General features: G+C 35.5%; 1 protein-coding gene across 1 annotated transcript in view; it reads left to right on the plus strand.

Annotated features, from left to right (window-relative positions):
- The window catches only part of LOC135687114 (uncharacterized), a 35,034-nt gene extending 14,031 nt beyond the window's left edge, over positions 1-21,003 (plus strand). The window contains 26 exon segments of the mRNA XM_089110819.1: positions 1,609-1,737; positions 1,915-2,037; positions 2,215-2,337; positions 2,815-2,963; positions 4,845-5,037; positions 5,215-5,337; positions 5,515-5,637; positions 5,815-5,937; positions 6,573-6,700; positions 8,212-8,526; positions 8,711-9,440; positions 9,698-9,940; positions 10,999-11,334; positions 12,089-12,343; positions 13,159-13,671; positions 14,208-14,573; positions 14,965-15,087; positions 15,415-15,531; positions 15,861-16,451; positions 16,917-16,973; positions 17,364-17,512; positions 17,934-17,995; positions 18,709-18,848; positions 19,391-19,516; positions 19,734-19,845; positions 20,450-21,003. Of these exon segments, the coding sequence (XP_088966945.1) occupies positions 1,609-1,737; positions 1,915-2,037; positions 2,215-2,337; positions 2,815-2,963; positions 4,845-5,037; positions 5,215-5,337; positions 5,515-5,637; positions 5,815-5,937; positions 6,573-6,700; positions 8,212-8,526; positions 8,711-9,440; positions 9,698-9,940; positions 10,999-11,334; positions 12,089-12,343; positions 13,159-13,671; positions 14,208-14,573; positions 14,965-15,087; positions 15,415-15,531; positions 15,861-16,451; positions 16,917-16,973; positions 17,364-17,512; positions 17,934-17,995; positions 18,709-18,848; positions 19,391-19,516; positions 19,734-19,845; positions 20,450-20,531 (5,531 nt within the window). The 3' untranslated portion in view covers positions 20,532-21,003.
- The last annotated feature ends 70 nt before the right edge of the window (positions 21,004-21,073 follow it).

Consider the following 21,073-nt stretch of genomic DNA (forward strand, 5'->3'; position numbering starts at 1 on the left):
AAAAGAGAATCTTATGAGACTTGCTCCCGAATTCTTTCGAAGCGCTAAGGGTCACAGGCCCCTGACAATTCAATTTATCGCAGCTTAAGGAGGAGAAGCATCGGAGACTTCAAAAAGCAAGTAGAAGTCCCTCCAAGATGTAACCACAAAAAGGCGGAAACCAGAATATTTTGCATGGTAACTCGAAAGATGCAAAGGTAGTTGCTGTTGCAAAAGAAACTGATTTATGTGTGCTGCTTGTTCATGCAACACAGAAGTGCAAACCCCCAAATTAGTGGTTTATGTGCATAAATAACAAATAAATCGTCAAGATTTGAGGCATCGCTGAAACTTTTGGTTCCAAAATTTGCTGTATTTTATCACAGATTAATGAATTGTAGGCTGAGACAACTGCATATATATAAGCACAACATTGATAAGGTTACTGTGAAAAAAGCTAACGAGGAACCAGAAGCAAGTCATCATTTAAAGTCTCTCCGAAGGAGTTATCGCAAAGCAAAGACATACGCGAAACAGCAGAATATAGTGGAACAACATTTAAAAGCTATTTAGAGACAAAGATATTTAGCAAATCTGAAAAAAATCATCTGCAGCAGTTCCAGCAGATCCATAATCACTCAATCAGAAAAGAATTAAATTGTATCAACTTAACAAGGTTATTTTGGCTACACTGTTTAGGTGCAACTACTACAAGACATGTCCCAAAAGCCTGATGTTGAAATTTGGACGACATACTCGACCGTTTAAAGTCTAAATGGTTCACAGGAAAGCAGCTTCCTCATCTCCGAGAGCTTCCTTTACATCACAAGAATATGAAGGTGACGCAGGAGATGAATTTACCCATGAAGAAAACCATACACTTTCATACCCAGCGCTAAAGACCTATAGTGCGAAGACATCTTGGACAGTCTATTACAGTGCGAAGATCTTTTCCGACTTAGCAGCAGTCAAATGCAGATGCAGAGAAATAATTGTCCGGTTCAGAGTGGGAGCAAGACTTTGCGACTTCGGAGTAAGAAGTGACTCACTCGTCAGATAGTGACTACTACCTGTTTCGAACTTTGGCTATTGCGGTGGGCACAAATTCAATTTAAATGAACTAAATACTAATTATTTTGATTGAAAAACATATGGAAGAAAAGCTTTTGTTGACAGCCAGCGTCATATCAAAACAAAATTATGCTAACGTATCATTTTATGACAATAAAATATTTGATGACGTCATGCAAAATTTGTTATGACGTCATAATGAAAATACTTATGTCGGCAAATCTTGCTTAAATATATATCTCATTTGAAAGCTTGCAATGAGACGAGTCAAAATATGTAAGTTGTGTTAAAAATAACCCTTCAGTGAGGAGCTAACGATGATTTTGTCTGATTTTTTACCATTAAATGACGTCATCAATCACGTGACATCCAGGCATTTTCCAAAAAGTCACCTGGCAGATTATGAAAGCCTGAACTCCCTACTACCAGAATCCGTTGAGAAAAGAAAACATTAGCTTGAATGTCAGATTGTCAAGCTATATGTCCTGTCTATAAGTGATATGGTCTGTTCCTCATGAACACCTTAGGTGGCCAAATCTAATTTGCTCATAAAATTAGTCCTAGATACGGACGAGTGCGCTATCGGAATACACAACTGTCATTCAAATGCTGTATGTGCAAATACCATAGGCTCGTTTACATGCACTTGCAACAGTGGCTTTACCGGAAGTGGAACATCATGCACAGGTACAATACATGTATTGATAGAGATGGCAGTTTTATCTTAAAATTATGTGAGTCAATATCATTGATACAAAATATATTGAGGCAGTTTTGATAACATTTAACAATAGCATGAATTAGTCCTCATTCTATTTCGAATAATTTCTGTTTTAGCGTTATTTGTCCATTTGTTGCTTCTAGATCAAGACGAATGTACATTAGGGACGCATAACTGTGATTCAAATGCTGCATGCACAAATACTGCAGGCTCATTCACCTGTGCTTGCAAAAGTGCCTTTACCGGAAGTGGAACATCATGCACAGGTACAATACATGTATTGATAGAGATGGCAGTTTAATCTTAAAAATATTCAAGTCAATATCATTGATACAAAATACATTGAGGCAGTTTTGATAACATTTAACAATAGCATGAATTAATCCTCATTTTATTTCGAGTAATTTCTGTTTTAGCGTTATTTGTCCATTTGTTGCTTCTAGATCAAGACGAATGTACATTAGGGACGCATAACTGTGATTCAAATGCTGCATGCACAAATACTGCAGGCTCATTCACCTGTGCTTGCAAAAGTGGCTTTACCGGAAGTGGAACATCATGCACAGGTACAATACATGCATTGATAGAGATGGCAGTTTTATCTTAAAATTATGTGAGTCAATATCATTGATACAAAATATATTGAGGCAGTTTTGATAACATTTAACAATAGCATGAATTAGTCCTCATTCTATTTCGAATAATTTCTGTTTTAGCGTTATTTGTCCATTTGTTGCTTCTAGATCAAGACGAATGTACATTAGGGACGCATAACTGTGATTCAAATGCTGCATGCACAAATACTGCAGGCTCATTCACCTGTGCTTGCAAAAGTGCCTTTACCGGAAGTGGAACATCATGCACAGGTACAATACATGTATTGATAGAGATGGCAGTTTAATCTTAAAAATATTCAAGTCAATATCATTGATACAAAATACTTTGAGGCAGTTTTGATAACATTTAACAATAGCATGAATTAGTCCTCATTTTATTTCGAATAATTTCTGTTTTAGCGTTATTTGTCCATTTGTTGCTTCTAGATCAAGACGAATGTACATTAGGGACGCATAACTGTGATTCAAATGCTGCATGCACAAATACTGCAGGCTCATTCACCTGTGCTTGCAAAAGTGGCTTTACCGGAAGTGGAACATCATGCACAGGTACAATACATGTATTGATAGAGATGGCAGTTTAATCTTAAAATTATGTGAGTCAATATCATTGATACAAAATATATTGAGGCAGTTTTGATAACATTTAACAATAGCATGAATTAGTCCTCATTCTATTTCGAATAATTTCTGTTTTAGCGTTATTTGTCCATTTGTTGCTTCTAGATCAAGACGAATGTACATTAGGGACGCATAACTGTGATTCAAATGCTGCATGCACAAATACTGCAGGCTCATTCACCTGTGCTTGCAAAAGTGGCTTTACCGGAAGTGGAACATCATGCACAGGTACAATACATGTATTGATAGAGATGGCAGTTTAATCTTAAAAATATTCAAGCCAATATCATTGATACAAAATACATTGAAGCAGTTTTGATAACATTTAACAATAGCATGAATTAGTCCTCATTTTATTTCGAGTAATTTCTGTTTTAGCGTTATTTGTCCATTTGTTGCTTCTAGATCAAGACGAATGTACATTAGGGACGCATAACTGTGATTCAAATGCTGCATGCACAAATACTGCAGGCTCATTCACCTGTGCTTGCAAAAGTGGCTTTACCGGAAGTGGAACATCATGCACAGGTACAATACATGTATTGATAGAGATGGCAGTTTTATCTTAAAATTATGTGAGTCAATATCATTGATACAAAATATATTGAGGCAGTTTTGATAACATTTAACAATAGCATGAATTAGTCCTCATTCTATTTCGAATAAATTCTGTTTTAGCGTTATTTGTCCATTTGTTGCTTCTAGATCAAGACGAATGTACATTAGGGACGCATAACTGTGATTCAAATGCTGCATGCACAAATACTGCAGGCTCATTCACCTGTGCTTGCAAAAGTGGCTTTACCGGAAGTGGAACATCATGCACAGGTACAATACATGTATTGATAGAGATGGCAGTTTAATCTTAAAAATATTCAAGTCAATATCATTGATACAAAATACATTGAGGCAGTTTTGATAACATTTAACAATAGCATGAATTAGTCCTCATTTTATTTCGAATAATTTCTGTTTTAGCGTTATCTGTCCATTTGTTGCTTCTAGATCAAGACGAATGTACATTAGGGACGCATAACTGTGATTCAAATGCTGCATGCACAAATACTGCAGGCTCATTCACCTGTGCTTGCAAAAGTGGCTTTACCGGAAGTGGAACATCATGCACAGGTACAATACATGTATTGATAGAGATGGCAGTTTAATCTTAAAAATATTCAAGTCAATATCATTGATACAAAATACATTGAGGCAGTTTTGATAACATTTAACAATAGCATGAATTAGTCCTCATTTTATTTCGAATAATTTCTGTTTTAGCGTTATCTGTCCATTTGTTGCTTCTAGATCAAGACGAATGTACATTAGGGACGCATAACTGTGATTCAAATGCTGCATGCACAAATACTGCAGGCTCATTCACCTGTGCTTGCAAAAGTGGCTTTACCGGAAGTGGAACATCATGCACAGGTACAATACATGTATTGATAGAGATGGCAGTTTAATCTTAAAAATATTCAAGCCAATATCATTGATACAAAATACATTGAGGCAGTTTTGATAACATTTAACAATAGCATGAATTAGTCCTCATTTTATTTCGAGTAATTTCTGTTTTAGCGTTATTTGTCCATTTGTTGCTTCTAGATCAAGACGAATGTACATTAGGGACGCATAACTGTGATTCAAATGCTGCATGCACAAATACTGCAGGCTCATTCACCTGTGCTTGCAAAAGTGGCTTTACCGGAAGTGGAACATCATGCACAGGTACAATACATGTATTGATAGAGATGGCAGTTTTATCTTAAAATTATGTGAGTCAATATCATTGATACAAAATATATTGAGGCAGTTTTGATAACATTTAACAATAGCATGAATTAGTCCTCATTCTATTTCGAATAAATTCTGTTTTAGCGTTATTTGTCCATTTGTTGCTTCTAGATCAAGACGAATGTACATTAGGGACGCATAACTGTGATTCAAATGCTGCATGCACAAATACTGCAGGCTCATTCACCTGTGCTTGCAAAAGTGCCTTTACCGGAAGTGGAACATCATGCACAGGTACAATACATGTATTGATGGAGATGGCAGTTTAATCTTAAAAATATTCAAGTCAATATCATTGATACAAAATACATTGAGGCAGTTTTGATAACATTTAACAATAGCATGAATTAGTCCTCATTTTATTTCGAATAATTTCTGTTTTAGCGTTATCTGTCCATTTGTTGCTTCTAGATCAAGACGAATGTACATTAGGGACGCATAACTGTGATTCAAATGCTGCATGCACAAATACTGCAGGCTCATTCACCTGTGCTTGCAAAAGTGGCTTTACCGGAAGTGGAACATCATGCACAGGTACAATACATGTATTGATAGAGATGGCAGTTTAATCTTAAAAATATTCAAGTCAATATCATTGATACAAAATACATTGAGGCAGTTTTGATAACATTTAACAATAGCATGAATTAGTCCTCATTTTATTTCGAATAATTTCTGTTTTAGCGTTAATTGTCCATTTGTTGCTTCTAGATCAAGACGAATGTACATTAGGGACGCATAACTGTGATTCAAATGCTGCATGCACAAATACTGCAGGCTCATTCACCTGTGCTTGCAAAAGTGGCTTTACCGGAAGTGGAACATCATGCACAGGTACAATACATGTATTGATAGAGATGGCAGTTTAATCTTAAAAATATTCAAGTCAATATCATTGATACAAAATACATTGAGGCAGTTTTGATAACATTTAACAATAGCATGAATTAGTCCTCATTCTATTTCGAATAATTTCTGTTTTAGCGTTATTTATCCACTTTTTGTTTTTAGATATCAATGAGTGTACTGCTGGAATGCATAATTGTCATGCCAATGCTGCATGCGCAAATACTGGAGGCTCATTCACTTGTGCTTGCAATGTTGGTTATACCGGAGCTGGTACAGCTTGTATAGGTATGTCTTTTTAACGGTCGTTTTGAGGTTAATCCTTGTTGAGCTAATATCAAATTCTACGTTCATTTTGGAGACGTAACTCGCTTTTTATTAATTTCTAAAAATTTCAATTACTGCTTGCTTCACACCAACAGATAGAGAATTCGAAAAATGCTTGTTTTCTGTATAAACAAGGGTAGATTCCTCTCAGCGAATTTTTTTTGCTGACAGAGAAGGAGAAAAATCTTGCATGTCTAACGTTTAAAAAATGAAATCTTGATGGAATACATAACATTTGAATTAAGAGGAAGAAAGTTGTTTAATTTTTGAAGACATTTACAACTTTTTGCTTGTTTGTTTCCACTATCTCTCCGCACCCCTTCCCCTCCCTACACAAAATTTTTTTTTAAACTTCGCCTGCGTTTGCCACCCCTACGCCAAAGGCCTGGCTACGGGCTTGAGCCAAGGGTAAGTTCTCTGAGAGCGCATGGGGGCTCAGCCCCACAATACAAACAAGTAGCCAATTTCTACTTTGCTATTGTTTTTACAACATTTCTGTAAGAGCCCAAATTGTTATTTAATAGAAGTAAAACCTCTGTTTATTTTGTTTTTGGTTTTTTCGGGTAAATGGATGTATTAAAGATGTTTTTTTGCAGCAATCTTGAAGTCTCGGTTCTTTTCCTACGCCAAGTCACCTCTTTTTACAAATACTGATGATGGATACAGATCACTCTATATTCCATATGGTATACCGATGGGCAGAAGCATTTACAAGAGAATCCACGTGAGATATTTGACATTTGGTCTTTAGAGGACTGGGATATAAAACTCGACCGGAGTTGGGTGAACACCTCTTTTAGAAAAGATCAATGTACTTTCCATATGTAGAAAAAACTTGTCATTCCTAAAGATATTAGCTCAGCGACAAATTTTATTGATTTAAAGCATCACCAACTATCTTCAAAAATCATAAGATGTAGATTGTTCAAAACTTGAGTCAAAGTTTCATTTTAAAAAAGGGTCTTACCATTTATTCGCAAATGTAACCTGCCCCCTCGCTAGGAAGAAATTATGACCGGTCCATTTGTTTATTTATTGCGTTTTATAATAGGTAATATGAAAAGGATCTGCAGCAACATTGAACGGTTTTTCAATCATTTGATCAAAGTTTTTTATCAAACTTGCAGACATTGTACTTTCTTTCTTCCAAATTCGTGATGGTAAAATCTCTCATTCAGATCCAAACCGGTAAATGAAATACTGGAAGTAATAGTATTCGGTAGTTGTGTTTTTCGATACAATCCTTTGTTCAAGGTGCTAACCAATCTTTTAGGATAATATATGCACCGCAATTCTTTTGCTTTCTCATGGCCAAAAACCAAAAATTGATTGATATCTTTTCTATATTAAGAATACAAAATAAATTTAGATTACCCACATAACAAGGAGGAACTACATCTAAAAAAATGGCACTAAATAGCGGAAGGATAGCAGACTGTTGTTCTTTTTCGTCCGACATTCTTAATCAAGGTCGGATAATGACCGAAGGAAAGCATATAAGTAATATCCGTGTGTGGATCGAGAGCACGTGAGGGGAAGAAAGGCGTGTTTGATTGGTTCTTTTGTTTGCCAATCAAAAACAACTAGCCCCTCACCTACAGCAAGTCCCGTTCAAAGGAAACATAAATAGTCACATCAGGCTGTGTAGTTTCTTATATGCAAGATATAATATTTAAATAAGCAGGCTGGCATTTTTATGTACGTTTAGAAACTTTCTTTAGCATAATGGTTTATTGTCAAAAATCATTTTTGAATTCGAGGATCATGCTGCAAAGTAAACAGGGCTAACCCTAGAAATTGATGTGTATGAATTCAGTATGAACTACTGTATATATGTGAACTTTGCTTTGATATACTATACATATTTTTTTTCAATTTGCCCTATTTTTAAGAAATTTGAAAGAAATGAGGCCGCCTAGCTTCTTACAAAGTAGAAAATATTTTCTATGCTGACAGGCTGCAGTTACGTATGCGCCCATTTCTTTTAAGCAGGGATTTGCTTAAGTTGAGTATTCCAAGATTTAAAACGAACTCTTTCTATACTCTGAAGAGTATCGGACGAGAAGTACGTAAGACAATATGTGATGTTGCCGCTAATTCGTGCCATCTTCAAAACGATGTTACAATCTACACATATGGTGGATAGTGAAAGACATTTGGAAGAATCCGTTTTGTTTTTTATTTCAGAATCTTAAAAGAAACCGAGTTTGATTTGAACTTTTATATCTACTCAAGGTCTGTGCCAATGGAAAAATTTGCTTTGGAGGTTCTCCAAGATGTCATCCATCTAGTAATGGATTCCGATGGGAAAAGAATTTCCTGGCTCCTTTTTGGGCCGATGTGGATTTCAGAGGCATGCAAGGATACATTGCCTACTCATATCATTCTAAGCAGATGACAGATCAAACGTCTGTGCAGCTATTCAATGAAACCAAGAATTATATTTTGAAGTATGGAGGAGTTGGAAGCTTCAGTCCCTCATTGATTCTTGTAGCAACGTGGATTAAAGGCACACCATATCTTTTTAGGAATTACCTCGGAACGAACCAGGTACCGGTCATGAACATGTTTTTTCGGTAGCCCATCATTAAACTGTTTTACCTCTGAATATGATATTGCATTTAAACTTGCTGGTTTTTTTCAGTTTCTATTGAAAACCTATTGACAATTCTCTCGGAAATTCGATGCGGTATCTTTTTGCCCTTTCTTACTCCATATTCAATTTGTTACACAGTTTGTAAGCTTTCAAGTGAACTTGGCAACCGATGGAGAATCGACTTATGTAAGCTACATCTACGAAGACCAGGGGATGCTGTGGCAGCACAGTTGGTTGCCTGCACGAGTTGGATACAACTTTGGACACATATTTTCTGAAACCAGGCTCAATCAGCTGAATTCGCCCAAGGCTTACCGATATGATGCGGTTGTAGGGAACACGGGAAGTAAAGGGCTCTGGCTATGGAAGCTTAGTGACAAGGTGCAAAACGAAGACGCAAAGTGTTATGCCTGGCACGCAGCTCAGCCTTCAATCCAACAAATAAATGATGTGAGGAGTGCGCCCGAGAATGACTGTCCTTGCACTCTGTCACAGATCTTGTTAGACATCCGGTATAGATATGAAGGATACACACCAGGAATAACTTGCTTCAAAACAAGAACGACGAGATCCATTCGGTTTACATCCACCTCCTTTCACACACAATGTTGTTACCGATTGCGATTTGAAACCCTGATCAATCACTACGACCCAGACATTTGGCCTACAAGCGCAGTATTTTTGACGCAAAAGTTTAGCTGGGAAAATATACTTCGGAGCTGGTATTTGAGACAAAAATCTAGAACTACATCAGAAGCAGATGACGGCGCTGCTTTCAGTTCGTGCTGTAAACATTCTCCATTGTGTTGGCTATTTGAATCAAAAAGACCAATCCCTAAATGTTCAAGATACAGGCCTCCATCGAGAAGTATGGCGTAGAAGATTGCTACCAGATTTCTTATTGTTGATTTCATTCTACACAATACTGTTTCTATTTTATAAGGGAACAAAAGGCAATTTGGGCTGAATCGCTGTCATTTAAGGCTTCAGGCATCAAATGAGCTACACAGAATGATGCGATTTGTTTTGTGTTGTTTGTTTTGTCGAGTGAGCTACACAAAATGATTGGATTTGAAACATAACATAACAGATTCATAACAGAGCTTTATTTTTTTTTATTCAAAGGTTGGAGTGGTGGAGACCCCCACATAAGAACACTAGATGGACACACGTATACATTTAACGGAATCGGTGATTACAATTTTTTCAGTTTGGACAACAGCACTGAATTCACAGTACACAGTCGTATGAGTAGAGCTTTTGTTAATGGAAGTTCCTCTGTTGAGGTACCAAATGCTACCGTGCTTTCCGGCTTTGCAATGAAAACAGACCAAGGCCCTTTGGTTGAAATCTATCTAAATGTAACAAGTATGTGACTAATCTTTCATTTCTGTTTTTTTCATTTATTTAAGGTTCTGAAATATCATAAAGGTTCAAAGGATCTTTAAGTTTGCATGGCGCAATATAAATCATTCGTACATCATCTGTATTGTTTGCACTGATCCCAAGTACAATTGAAATTGGGCGATGACACTTCTACAATTTTTTTCCTAAATTTATTTTAATTGGCAAGAATTTTTAGTTGCTGGGAAACGAGCTCCATCTATCTGAAGAAGTATTAAATACATGTCTGTTGTAATACGGCTCCCTTCTTTCTTCGTGGAACAAATTTTATGCATAAATGGTGGGTTTGAAACGTTAAAGGTCTAAAGCCTTTCTTTATTGCAGTATAACTGCAGTTCGATTATTGAGCATTGATTTTGGTGTCTACTTACTGTCTAAAAACATACACAAAACAAAAAACCTTCAACTTTATGATTTGAACAGCTGAGAAAAAAAATCTTGTCTTTATCCATCAATTTGATTAGTTGTTAAATTTCAATCAAACATTGTCCACAAAAAACTGTATATTTTCAAAACTGTATATTTTGATGAGAATTGAATATTAAAAAAAAATTCGAACTTTTTATTTGGTCTGTTTGTGGCACCAGGTCAGGTAAGAGCAACGTAGACATGGGCACTTATAACAAGAAAAAACACCAATTCCATGTGTTAATATTAACATCTTACAGCAAAAGGGCTGTTGGATTTATTCATTTTTAACATTCCAAACGTCAGAACAATCTAAAACTAATTTCAAATATCTTCACAACACAATCGTAGTGTGATGTTATCTACGTTTGTAGCTGCTTGTTAGTAAGAGATTACACCCATTTTTAAAAGGAACCCTTTGTAAGAAACTCTATACTCCGAGCCAGGAATTCGGCAAACCTTTTTATCACACTAGGTGCATACAGCAAGCCGGTACCATTATTTCAACCGCTATAACTTTTAATTACATTAAGCTTATACTATAAAAATCCTGTTAATTTCAAAGTTATATTTAAACTGGTGAATCTTTGTTTACAACGCTGGTCTTTTTGCAGCATCTAGAACACGAGTATTTGTGGAAGGGAAAGAGTATAACACATCGTTCTTCCACACTCTCAAAACAATCAACCAGACAGATCTACATCTTTTCACGGTTGGAAATGTAACCAAATTTAGCGTGGATTTCGAATCTGGAGTGGGAGCGACCATAGACATATTCAAGAGACTTCTAGCAATCCAAATTGTTACATCATCAACCTTTGTTAACAAGACACGTGGCCTCCTTGGGGTTAATAACAACAATGTCAATGACGACTTCACCCGACCTGATGGCACAACGATACCGATCAACTCAACACAAAGTGAAATCTATTATGAGTTTGGTAGTAAATGTAAGTTGATTATCGTGTATATGGTATTTACCGTATAAGAGCTTCGTTGTATATATTGATTTCAAACTTAAGTTGTGGTTTCCATCTTCTTCCATTGATAATAAATCGCACATAATCGAATTCAGAATTGCCTAATCCACGGACTAAAAAATTTATATAAATGACTTCTTGCATTCTTCTTATGAGTCTGCTCATTTGCAGAAACAATAGGGTTTTTCAGTTACATCTGTAATCTACTGTACTTGCTGTAATTCGTTTCTATTGTTGACACAATTTGCGAGTACCTACTGATATCTAAATCCCCATACTGAGTCAGAAGCATGAAAAGAGAACAGAAAAAGTCAGCTTCGTTGTGTTTCTTCCTTTCAGTTCAACGTACTATCTATTCTACAAATGATATTCCATATTACAAATGACTTGCTTCTTTATTCTTGCCCTGCCCTTTACTTAACATAACTTCTACTAATTTCCACCACTGACCCTATTTAGCAGGCGTTTATGCTTAGAATTTGTCAATAAACTCGCTTTATGATTAGTTGATGTTGATAGTAACGGCTGCTCTGGACAAAATGTTCTTCACAGGCTACCATTTTAATCAATCAATCTTCAAGAATCATAATCAAAGACGCATTAGATATTGTCTCCGTCTTCTTGCACCTTCCTTCAATAAAAATTACAGAGCAAAAATTACTCTTTTCCAATGTCTGAAGAGAACTTTCAATTATATTTTATGTTACCTGTTTTTTCTTGCAAGGGAATGTCACTTCAAATGGCTCTCTGTTCATTCTGGAAGATCCTGACTTTGATTCCAGTTTTGTTCCTGGATTCTACGACTCAATCGATGAATTGTTTGGAAACAACACAGTGGTGAAGCAGAATGCTATTGACATATGTGGTGGAAATTCATCATTCACTTGCTTGTTTGACGTTGCTTTAACCGGAGATAGGACTTCATCTACTGAAAGTCAGTCTTCTCTAGAAGCGTTTGAGACTGAAAAGAAAACTCTTGGTATGTACCTCTTTCAAAGTCTACCTGCAAGGACATTTTTGGAAAAGCGCTCTTTAAATGATTCTCTGGATATGCTAATGCTTGCTAAGTTTACTTAATGTAGCACCAAAATAAATCGTAACATCTGTTTGGTTTAGCACTAAATAAGGACAGCTATTGTTATGATTTTTGCAGCCATAATACTAGTTATACGAGAAAAAGAGCCAGCAAACACTGGATTGGTTATTAACAAGACAATTTACTCTTGGAGCTTCTTTTTTTAGATTTATGACTAAGTCCAATTGGTTCAGTTATAGTAAAGCATGTATGTCTGTTTTACTGTTTTAATCTTTATATACGCTCTATGAATATTCTAACATGTGCAATCTACGAGTGCTCAGTTTTTCGATGCAAACAGACTGAGATACGATGGCCTACAAGGGATATCTAGCATGTATCAAGTTTCGCACAATAGCCAAAGCAAAACCTTTATGAAATGAATGTCACATGACAAATATATGGTTGTTGTTAACGAATTTCATTTAAATGATCAAAATATGTAACTGCAACCAAATAGCTTCTAAAGCAGCACATACAAAGTTGGTATTCTAGCACACAAAAAGTAGATATTGCAGACATCTAACTCAATGGGCTCATATTAAATGGGATCCTTGACTTAAGCATGTACCCAAAGTCTCACCAAGACTCCTCTTACCTTTAATTTAATTGTGCCGTTGTGAAATTTCGTTCTTTGTTAACCAATACTACTTTCTCCTAATTTTATAAGATACTTATAACATATGTTGGATTATTTACAATACGCGGATTTTTTTTAGAAACCTTTCCACCGACAATTACTGGCCCAAAAACATTGGTTGTCTACTATGGATCAAATCACACATTCAAGGTTGAAGTTGCTACCAATGCAACTGGTAATTTGACATATTTGCATGAAGCAAACGGTACAACAATCTCAATGGACAAGAACACGGGTGTCTTCAATTGGCATGTTAACACAACTGAATTCAAATTAAATCTTTTTGTCACTGACAGCAACAACAACACTGCAACTATATCACCCAGTGTGGTTTTGTGCTACTGCCAGAATGGAGGAAGTTGCAACACTTCCCAAAAAAATTTGGATTTTCAATCAACAAACAACTTTGTCACTTATGCAGCATGTGCATGTCCGAACAACTATGAAGGAGCATTTTGTCAAACATTGGTCAGCTTCTGTGACGTCAATCCGTGTTTTGAGGACGTCAATTGCACAAATAATTACACGGCATCAGCTGCAGATTGCGGGCCTTGTCCTACTGGCTACATCGGGGACGGCCGAAAGTGCTATGGTAATTGATTTTGAGCCTCATGTCCTCTATTCTTACTACATCGAAACACTCATAAGCCTAAAGAAGGATCATCAATCTTTGCCCCTCACTTTATTTTTTTTTACGCTTTTTTTTTCTTGCAAAATGTGTGAAATTTTTTAAAAAGTGCATTTTTAATTTCAATACGACAGAAACAAAGGCTTAGATCACATTTATCAAAATAATAATTTATGCGTTTCTTTATAACAAGAGCTTCTTCTTAGAGGTAAAGCTTAGTTGTACTTGAGCCAGAGAAAAACTCTAGAAAAAGAATAACAAGTTAGATTTCAGTTCTTGGAAAAGAGAGCACGTAGTATTTCAATTTAATTATTTCGATTATTCATAATAATATATTCGGTTATTTCATTTTCTACCTGCACAATTTAGAATAATTTCACTTTTTTTTCTTACTTTTCATGCGTACGATTCAGTCATTAAGCCTCAGTTTTGATGTGCTATGGGTTAGTCAAAAAAATATTGAAGCGCAATATATACTTAAATCATTTATATTGTCTTAGATTTCGACGAATGCATAAACAATGCAAGTGAATGCCAGCAGTTATGCATCAACACCCTTGGATCGTACAATTGCTCATGCCGATCCGGCTACCAGCCGACAAATGCAACGCATTGCATCGACACGGATGAGTGCACCGATGGCACACACAACTGTGACAGGAATGCCAACTGCACAAATACTGGAGGTGGATATAACTGTTCTTGCACCAAAGGATTTACTGGAAATGGAACGACCTGCCTTGACTTGGATGAATGTACCGCTGGTGCACACAATTGCCATGCTTATGCACAATGTAGGAATACAGTCGGTGCTTTTGAATGTTCATGTACCAATGGTTTCTCTGGAAATGGGGTTAACTGTTCAGGTGAGAAAATTTTATGAATGGAAAATATTACATGCTCATTGTTAACTTACATGAGGTAGAGCCGTCTTGATAGATAGCTTAATAATTAAGCATAAGATGATAAAATAAAGTTTACAATACGGAAGGTCAATACTTGTCAAAATTGGTAAATGCATAATATGGAGGGGAAGCTTTAAAGCGAGAATGAATAAGGAGAAGGTAGAGAAGTTTAGTTTAACATTTTGAAACACATACCAGCCCTTGTTTGCTTGAAAAAGTTCTATTCTCGTTTTGAAGAATATCGATTTAAACTTGGTAGGTCATCTCGTTATCAGTTTTAATCGCACATAACAAAGTTTAGATTTTCAAGATGAGCTTTTCTTTTTTAAGCTCTTTATTCTTCACTTTTAAGATATCAACGAGTGTCTTCAAGGAGCGCCTTGCAATGTCAATGCAACATGTAACAACACTGTTGGGTCATACAGATGCAGTTGCAATGAGGGCTTTGTTGGCGATGGAATAAGTAACTGCGCGAGTGAGTATTTGTTTTCTAATTTCACTTAAAAAAGGCTTTGTAGATTCAAGAATTTTAGCGCACTATTTCTCCCTACAACGAAGTATTGAGATAGGGGGGATCAAATTCTTCATTCATATGTAATTACTTTCACAATTTAAATGAAAATGAAGAAACATATTTGGATGACTTATTTATTGTAAAACCATGCATGTATGCATATTTCTTTTTGGTATTCAATTTTTCAGTGTAGAAGGCCAAGTTTTCTGAATCGAATTTTTGTATCAGATATTTTGTTTATAACATTCCATGCAGTGCATTTTTCAACGTTTTTTTAAAATTTTTCAGACGCGCAAATATGCAACAGTCTTGGCTGTGATGCAAATGCAACTTGCTTGAGCAAAAACTGGGTCCACTTTTGCCAGTGCAATAAAGGTTATACTGGAAATGGAACAATTTGCACAGGTACTATCCTAAATAAGCTCAATTTTTCCATTAAAATATCATTTACTACGTATTTAAGATGAAAACTAAATTGTGCTCTCATTGTTTTAAATTTTAAAACAAAGTTTCTGTAAAGCAATTGATTATTCGCAATTTCAGCTAAAAATGTATGTATACAACGCATGTTTGTACCAATCAATGCCAGTTGATTGTCAGTTTAGGTGCATTATCATTTAAATCATGGTAAGCACGTATCAACAACCCATTTGAATGATCTCTTGTTGTCAGGGCCAATTCTGAAAACACTCCAATTAGATTGGTTACTCTTATCATTTAATACTTTATTGCAGATGTAAACGAATGTCTCAGTGGAGCACACAATTGTCACACTGATGCTACATGCACAAACAATATCGGATCCTACATTTGTAATTGCAATAAAGGATTTTCTGGCAACGGCACCGTCTGCTCTGATATCAACGAATGCAGCACAAGCCAATGTAACGCAAACTCAACTTGCATCAACACCAAAGGCTCGTTTGCTTGTGTTTGCAGATCAGGATACACGGGCAATGGTACTCACTGTGTTGATTTGGATGAATGTTCCACTAATCCTTGTCACGTGAAAGCAACCTGTGACAACAATATTGGCTCATATTCCTGTCGGTGTATTCAAGATTACACAGGAAATGGAACATATTGTATGGAAATAAACGAGTGTCTCTCCAATCCATGCCACACAAATGCAACTTGTGCACATGGTATCATGTCCTATAACTGCACTTGCAAAACAGGGTTTACTGGCAATGGAACCGTCTGTCTTGATGTAAATGAATGCCTAACTAGTCCATGTCATAAAAACGCAACTTGCCACAACAATATTGGCTCATTCATATGTGGCTGTAACCCTGGATTTAGTGGCAATGGTATTCAGTGCAGAGGTACGATTAGAGTACAACGTACATTTCTGATATTTATAAAAGCATTCAAAAAATATCATTGGTCCGTTGTGTGGAATTTCTCTTAAGCCCTACATACCGCTTCGTATATCTTTTTCTTACATTCCAAAATGTTCTTTACTTTTTTAAGCTTTTGTCCTAATAATCTTATTTTTAAGCTTATGTTTTCTTTTTTTATTTTCCTCGCGCTTTCGCCATATTCTCTCCAATGTTTGTCTAACAATTTTGCCAAATTGTCTCACAATCTTTTTACAGAAATGAAGATACCATAAATGTGTCCTTTTTTGTCATCTTTAATTTGATTTGTAAGACTGAATAACGATACCTGATTGTTATCGCGATCCTCATTTTCATATGTTGGTAAAACCACGGTTTCCTGTTCACACTTCAACATAGATAAACGTGTTTATAACTACCAGTTTAATGTAGTAGAGATTTTTGTTTTAGTGCCAACTGCTACCCCTACCACAATTACGGTTTCAAACCCAACTCAATCACCCAAAGGTATGTCCTTTCAGCAACGTCTAACATGTTTCATGTGTCGTCTTTGCTATTCTGATTTTCTACTTGTTGGAAAAATGCTTTTAAAATGACAACTGAACTGGAATAATGCTTTTTCATTTGCATTTACAATATTTCCCACCTAAAGAATTTTTGTATCGAAGCTAATTTCCAAATACTTTTAGATGAAATTTCAATTTTTAATAAAGATTGCCCTGAGAAGCTATAAAATCTCATTTTTTTGCAATGAGAAAGTTTTAGCAGCATAAAATGTTTTTCCTAACATTCAGCAGGAAAATGATAGAGGCCATCATGTAGTGAGAAATTGAGACCGCAGATATATGTAGATAGTAATGAATATATTGCAATTGAAGGAAAGCATTGTATCCACAGGGAAACCACAGATCGAAGGCTATTTTCATCTGCTGCGACCTGTTATTAACGGAAAGTTATTAAACACAAGTGATGTATGGGTGAGACAGAGCATAATGAACACAGGCTCGTTACTTTACAAAGAAACTTCAAGAGTGATTCAACAAAATGTACGTAATTGTTTATCGTTTCACAAATAATTATAATCAGCAGATATAAATTCTTGACTTGCTGATTCTTTTACCTGTTTTTGCTCATCAAATTTTTTGTCAATATAATTTGCTGTTATATTCAAGATATGTTGATGTGATAGGCTTGTGATAACTAATGCCTTTTGTTAATTTATTGTCCAAAATAGATTGTTAATAAATATAATTCATCTTTCTGTTCACGTTTGCTTGCCTTAGCTAAATCAGAACTTGTTGACAAAGCCTTCGCATTGAAACTTTTATTCAGAACTGTGATGCCAATGCATATAATCATGTTAGGCAAAAGGGTTTCAAACATGCAACCCTTTCAGGCCTCTTTTTTCATATTTAAAGTGATTCGTTAACTTAGTGCTCAATTCATACTTTCCTCTGTGCCTTCCAGCTTAATGCAAAACTAAAAGGCCACAGATCAGACGTTATGTTGGTGATTGTTGATTCAATGGGGTATGTCACGCATTTCGGTCGAGGCACAGTCCGGGACACAGCTGTTGAGATTTTAAGACAAACACATATAACTTTCTATTTATGGCAATATCTTAACACATCACCGGTAACATGCATATATCGGGAGAGGTTTTAATCCAAAAACAGTGAGGAAGGATTGGGGCGGAAGAATTAATTCTCAACACTCTCTGTCCTAGATTGTGGCATTTAACTTTTTAGGTTATAATTAAACCTATACAATTTTTTTTTCTCTAGAAGTACCTACAGCTATCCATAAAAAACGTTTACATTAGCCTGGCTAATTTCATGGTATTAGAACAGCAAGAATAAACCAAAATTTACTATCATTCTTCTTGCTGTGTTTGTACTTTTTCCTTTTCTGACTTTCTCCGGATTCAAGGTCATTGGAAAGAAATGATAATAAGGGAGGGAGTATAATAAGAGTACGTCTTGCCCCTTTTTCTAAAACGACGGGTATTGTTCCCCAGTTATTTGTCTATGCTGATTTGGAACCAAGACTCAGTGTATAGAAAAGTGTATAGAATGATAAATACAAAATGAATTTCATAAATAGAAATGAAGCATATCTTGTGCCATAATACTAATTAATGCTTCAAAATGCTCTGTAGTTAAAAAAGTTTTCTTGCCAAAAGACCATGTTAGAAACTATTTTGTACGTTATTGCTCATCAATAATTTTATTTATCCCTCCAGACTTGGCAGTTTAACGGTCAATTTTACAGTGTTCTTTACAAAGACACCAAGCGAAAGCGAAAACCAAATTGCAACCTCGATCAAATCTGCTCTGAATGGTACAGTTGCAGGATCAACTATCGGTGGGCTTTTAGTCAAAGGTAAAGAAAGCTGTTGGCAAACCTGCATTTCCGTGACAATAATTCATCACCTTTTTTGTTCACTTAAAGTTTAAAATGGTTACAAAGATAAAATTCTAATATGTAGATAAATGAGAGGCCTCATGCAATGCCTTGCAAACTAAATGTCACGCTTATGCTTTAAAATGCTAGTTATTGAGTAGCGAACAACGATGAGAAAACGATAAGTATAGTAACTGATACATTGAAATTATGTTTACTCTAGGTTTCATATTGACAGTAAAACTAACAGTGTTGCTGCAAAGTATTAAAGGGAAATCAAATTGTGTGAAGAGAAGAAAAATCAAAGAGGAAGATTTTGAAAAGGCCGTCGGGCTACCTTTTTGATACGTTAAAAACATGTTCAGTTGATAGGTTCAATTTTCTCCGATTATGGTGAATGAATGCGATCAAACTAATATTCGTCGAGTTAACTTGGTATATACAACATCATGTTCAGAAATTGACATGCTGATAAAATTTGTTCAACATTCATTTTATAACATCCATTTTCTCTTTTCCAGACAAAGATGAATGCAGGCAAAGCAATGTTTGCCATAAAGATGCCAAATGCATCAATGTGTTGTATACCTATACATGCAAATGTAGTGAAGGGTATGCAGGGGATGGCAAAACTTGCGAAAAAGAAAGTGAGTATCGAACCTTCTTATAAAAGTCTTACTTTAAAATTTACATTAATAATTGAGGTTGGATTTCTGAAATAATGGTTCAAATTCAAGCGTTGTTTGGCACACCCAAGCCCTTTTTGCAAAAAATCTACTTGCACTACAAGTTTTGGCCGCTTTCTTCCTTTTGACAAAAATCTTTATGATTTAGTTTTAAAGATGTTATGTTCTTTTTCAACAGGTAGCCACAGTGTATTGGCCATAGCCCTAACTACCTCAATTGTTGGCGTTATTCTAATCATCTTCATAGTAATTGTTATCATGAAGAAGCACGCTAAAAGAAAAGTGGAAATGTAAGTTATAACTATTTTGTTCATTTGATGTAAATGGGATTTTCTGTAGGTATTTATTATATCCGTACGTCGATATACGCAACCAGTCTAAAACAACACCGGTTGAATCAGTTAAGACACAAAACTACGCATTAAATGCAAGTAAGAAGAATGCTTCTTAAAAGATCGCAACTACATTCTGAAAAAGGTCTTCACTGCTCCATTAAAAAAGTTTGCCACGAAATTTCATTAGATGGTTGTCAAGTTTGCCATTTAAAAGCTTTTGTAAGAATAGGTCAGAATTTACGAAGAAACAGTCCAATTTTGTTGGAAATTTACATTTTTATGAGATCAAATGTGTATATATGTAGAACTGAAGCAGAGGCAATAAATGAGTTTAAGGCAATGAAACACATACTATACAAAACTTTTGGAATAAAAGAAGTGCAAAGAAACAGAAATTCGAAAGAGATTGAACAAATTTTCAACAGCTTTGATGACATACTATGTAGATTTTTATAAAACCTGTGTTTTCAATGTTACCCTTGATGGCCTTTTCCTCTCCTATTTCATACCTTTACCAAATTGATTTTGGTATAGTTCTTACGATAACTTTTATACGCAGAAAGCCAACTGATGACTCAAATGACTTCATGTTGCATGAAGTTGGTAGTGGAGCAGGTTCTTATAGTCAAATCAAAACATAATACAAAAGAGCCTTATACCGATTCAAGCACAGAAGTTTTAAAATCTTTCCACGCCAACCTGTGGTAGAGGCTCGATACACGAAAATGAGACTGCAGGAAAGCTGGAGTTTTGTGCTGGGACCTGGCTAGTGCAGGTTAGAGGTTAGAGCTGGACTCATAGACTCAACGACTATTTGAAGTACATTTCCGATTTTTCCAATATTATACAAAAAGAAACGATTCAATTTAGTTGTCACAATCACAACGTTTTAAGGGTATATATATCTTTAGCAAAGTTAGAAATTTATTAGGTTGATAATATTTGCTAAAGTATAATCAACTAAATTCCCTAGAACGCAGAAATTATGGGTATTATTTGTTTAATAAGAATTTTTTTATTTAAGTACATTTTATATTAATGTCACAGTCGCAGTTATGTTTCTGATAAGCATTTTTGATTAAATGAAAATTAATGAGCTCTGGTATTGATTTATTGGTATAATCATTGTTAGCAAAAAAATCTTAATCTAATTATTTGTCAATGGCATCAGTATCACCCAATA

The sequence above is a fragment of the Rhopilema esculentum genome, chromosome 10 (genome assembly GCF_057945365.1).
Source record: "Rhopilema esculentum isolate cy_ngs chromosome 10, ASM5794536v1, whole genome shotgun sequence".
Taxonomy (NCBI): Eukaryota; Metazoa; Cnidaria; class Scyphozoa; order Rhizostomeae; family Rhizostomatidae; genus Rhopilema; species Rhopilema esculentum.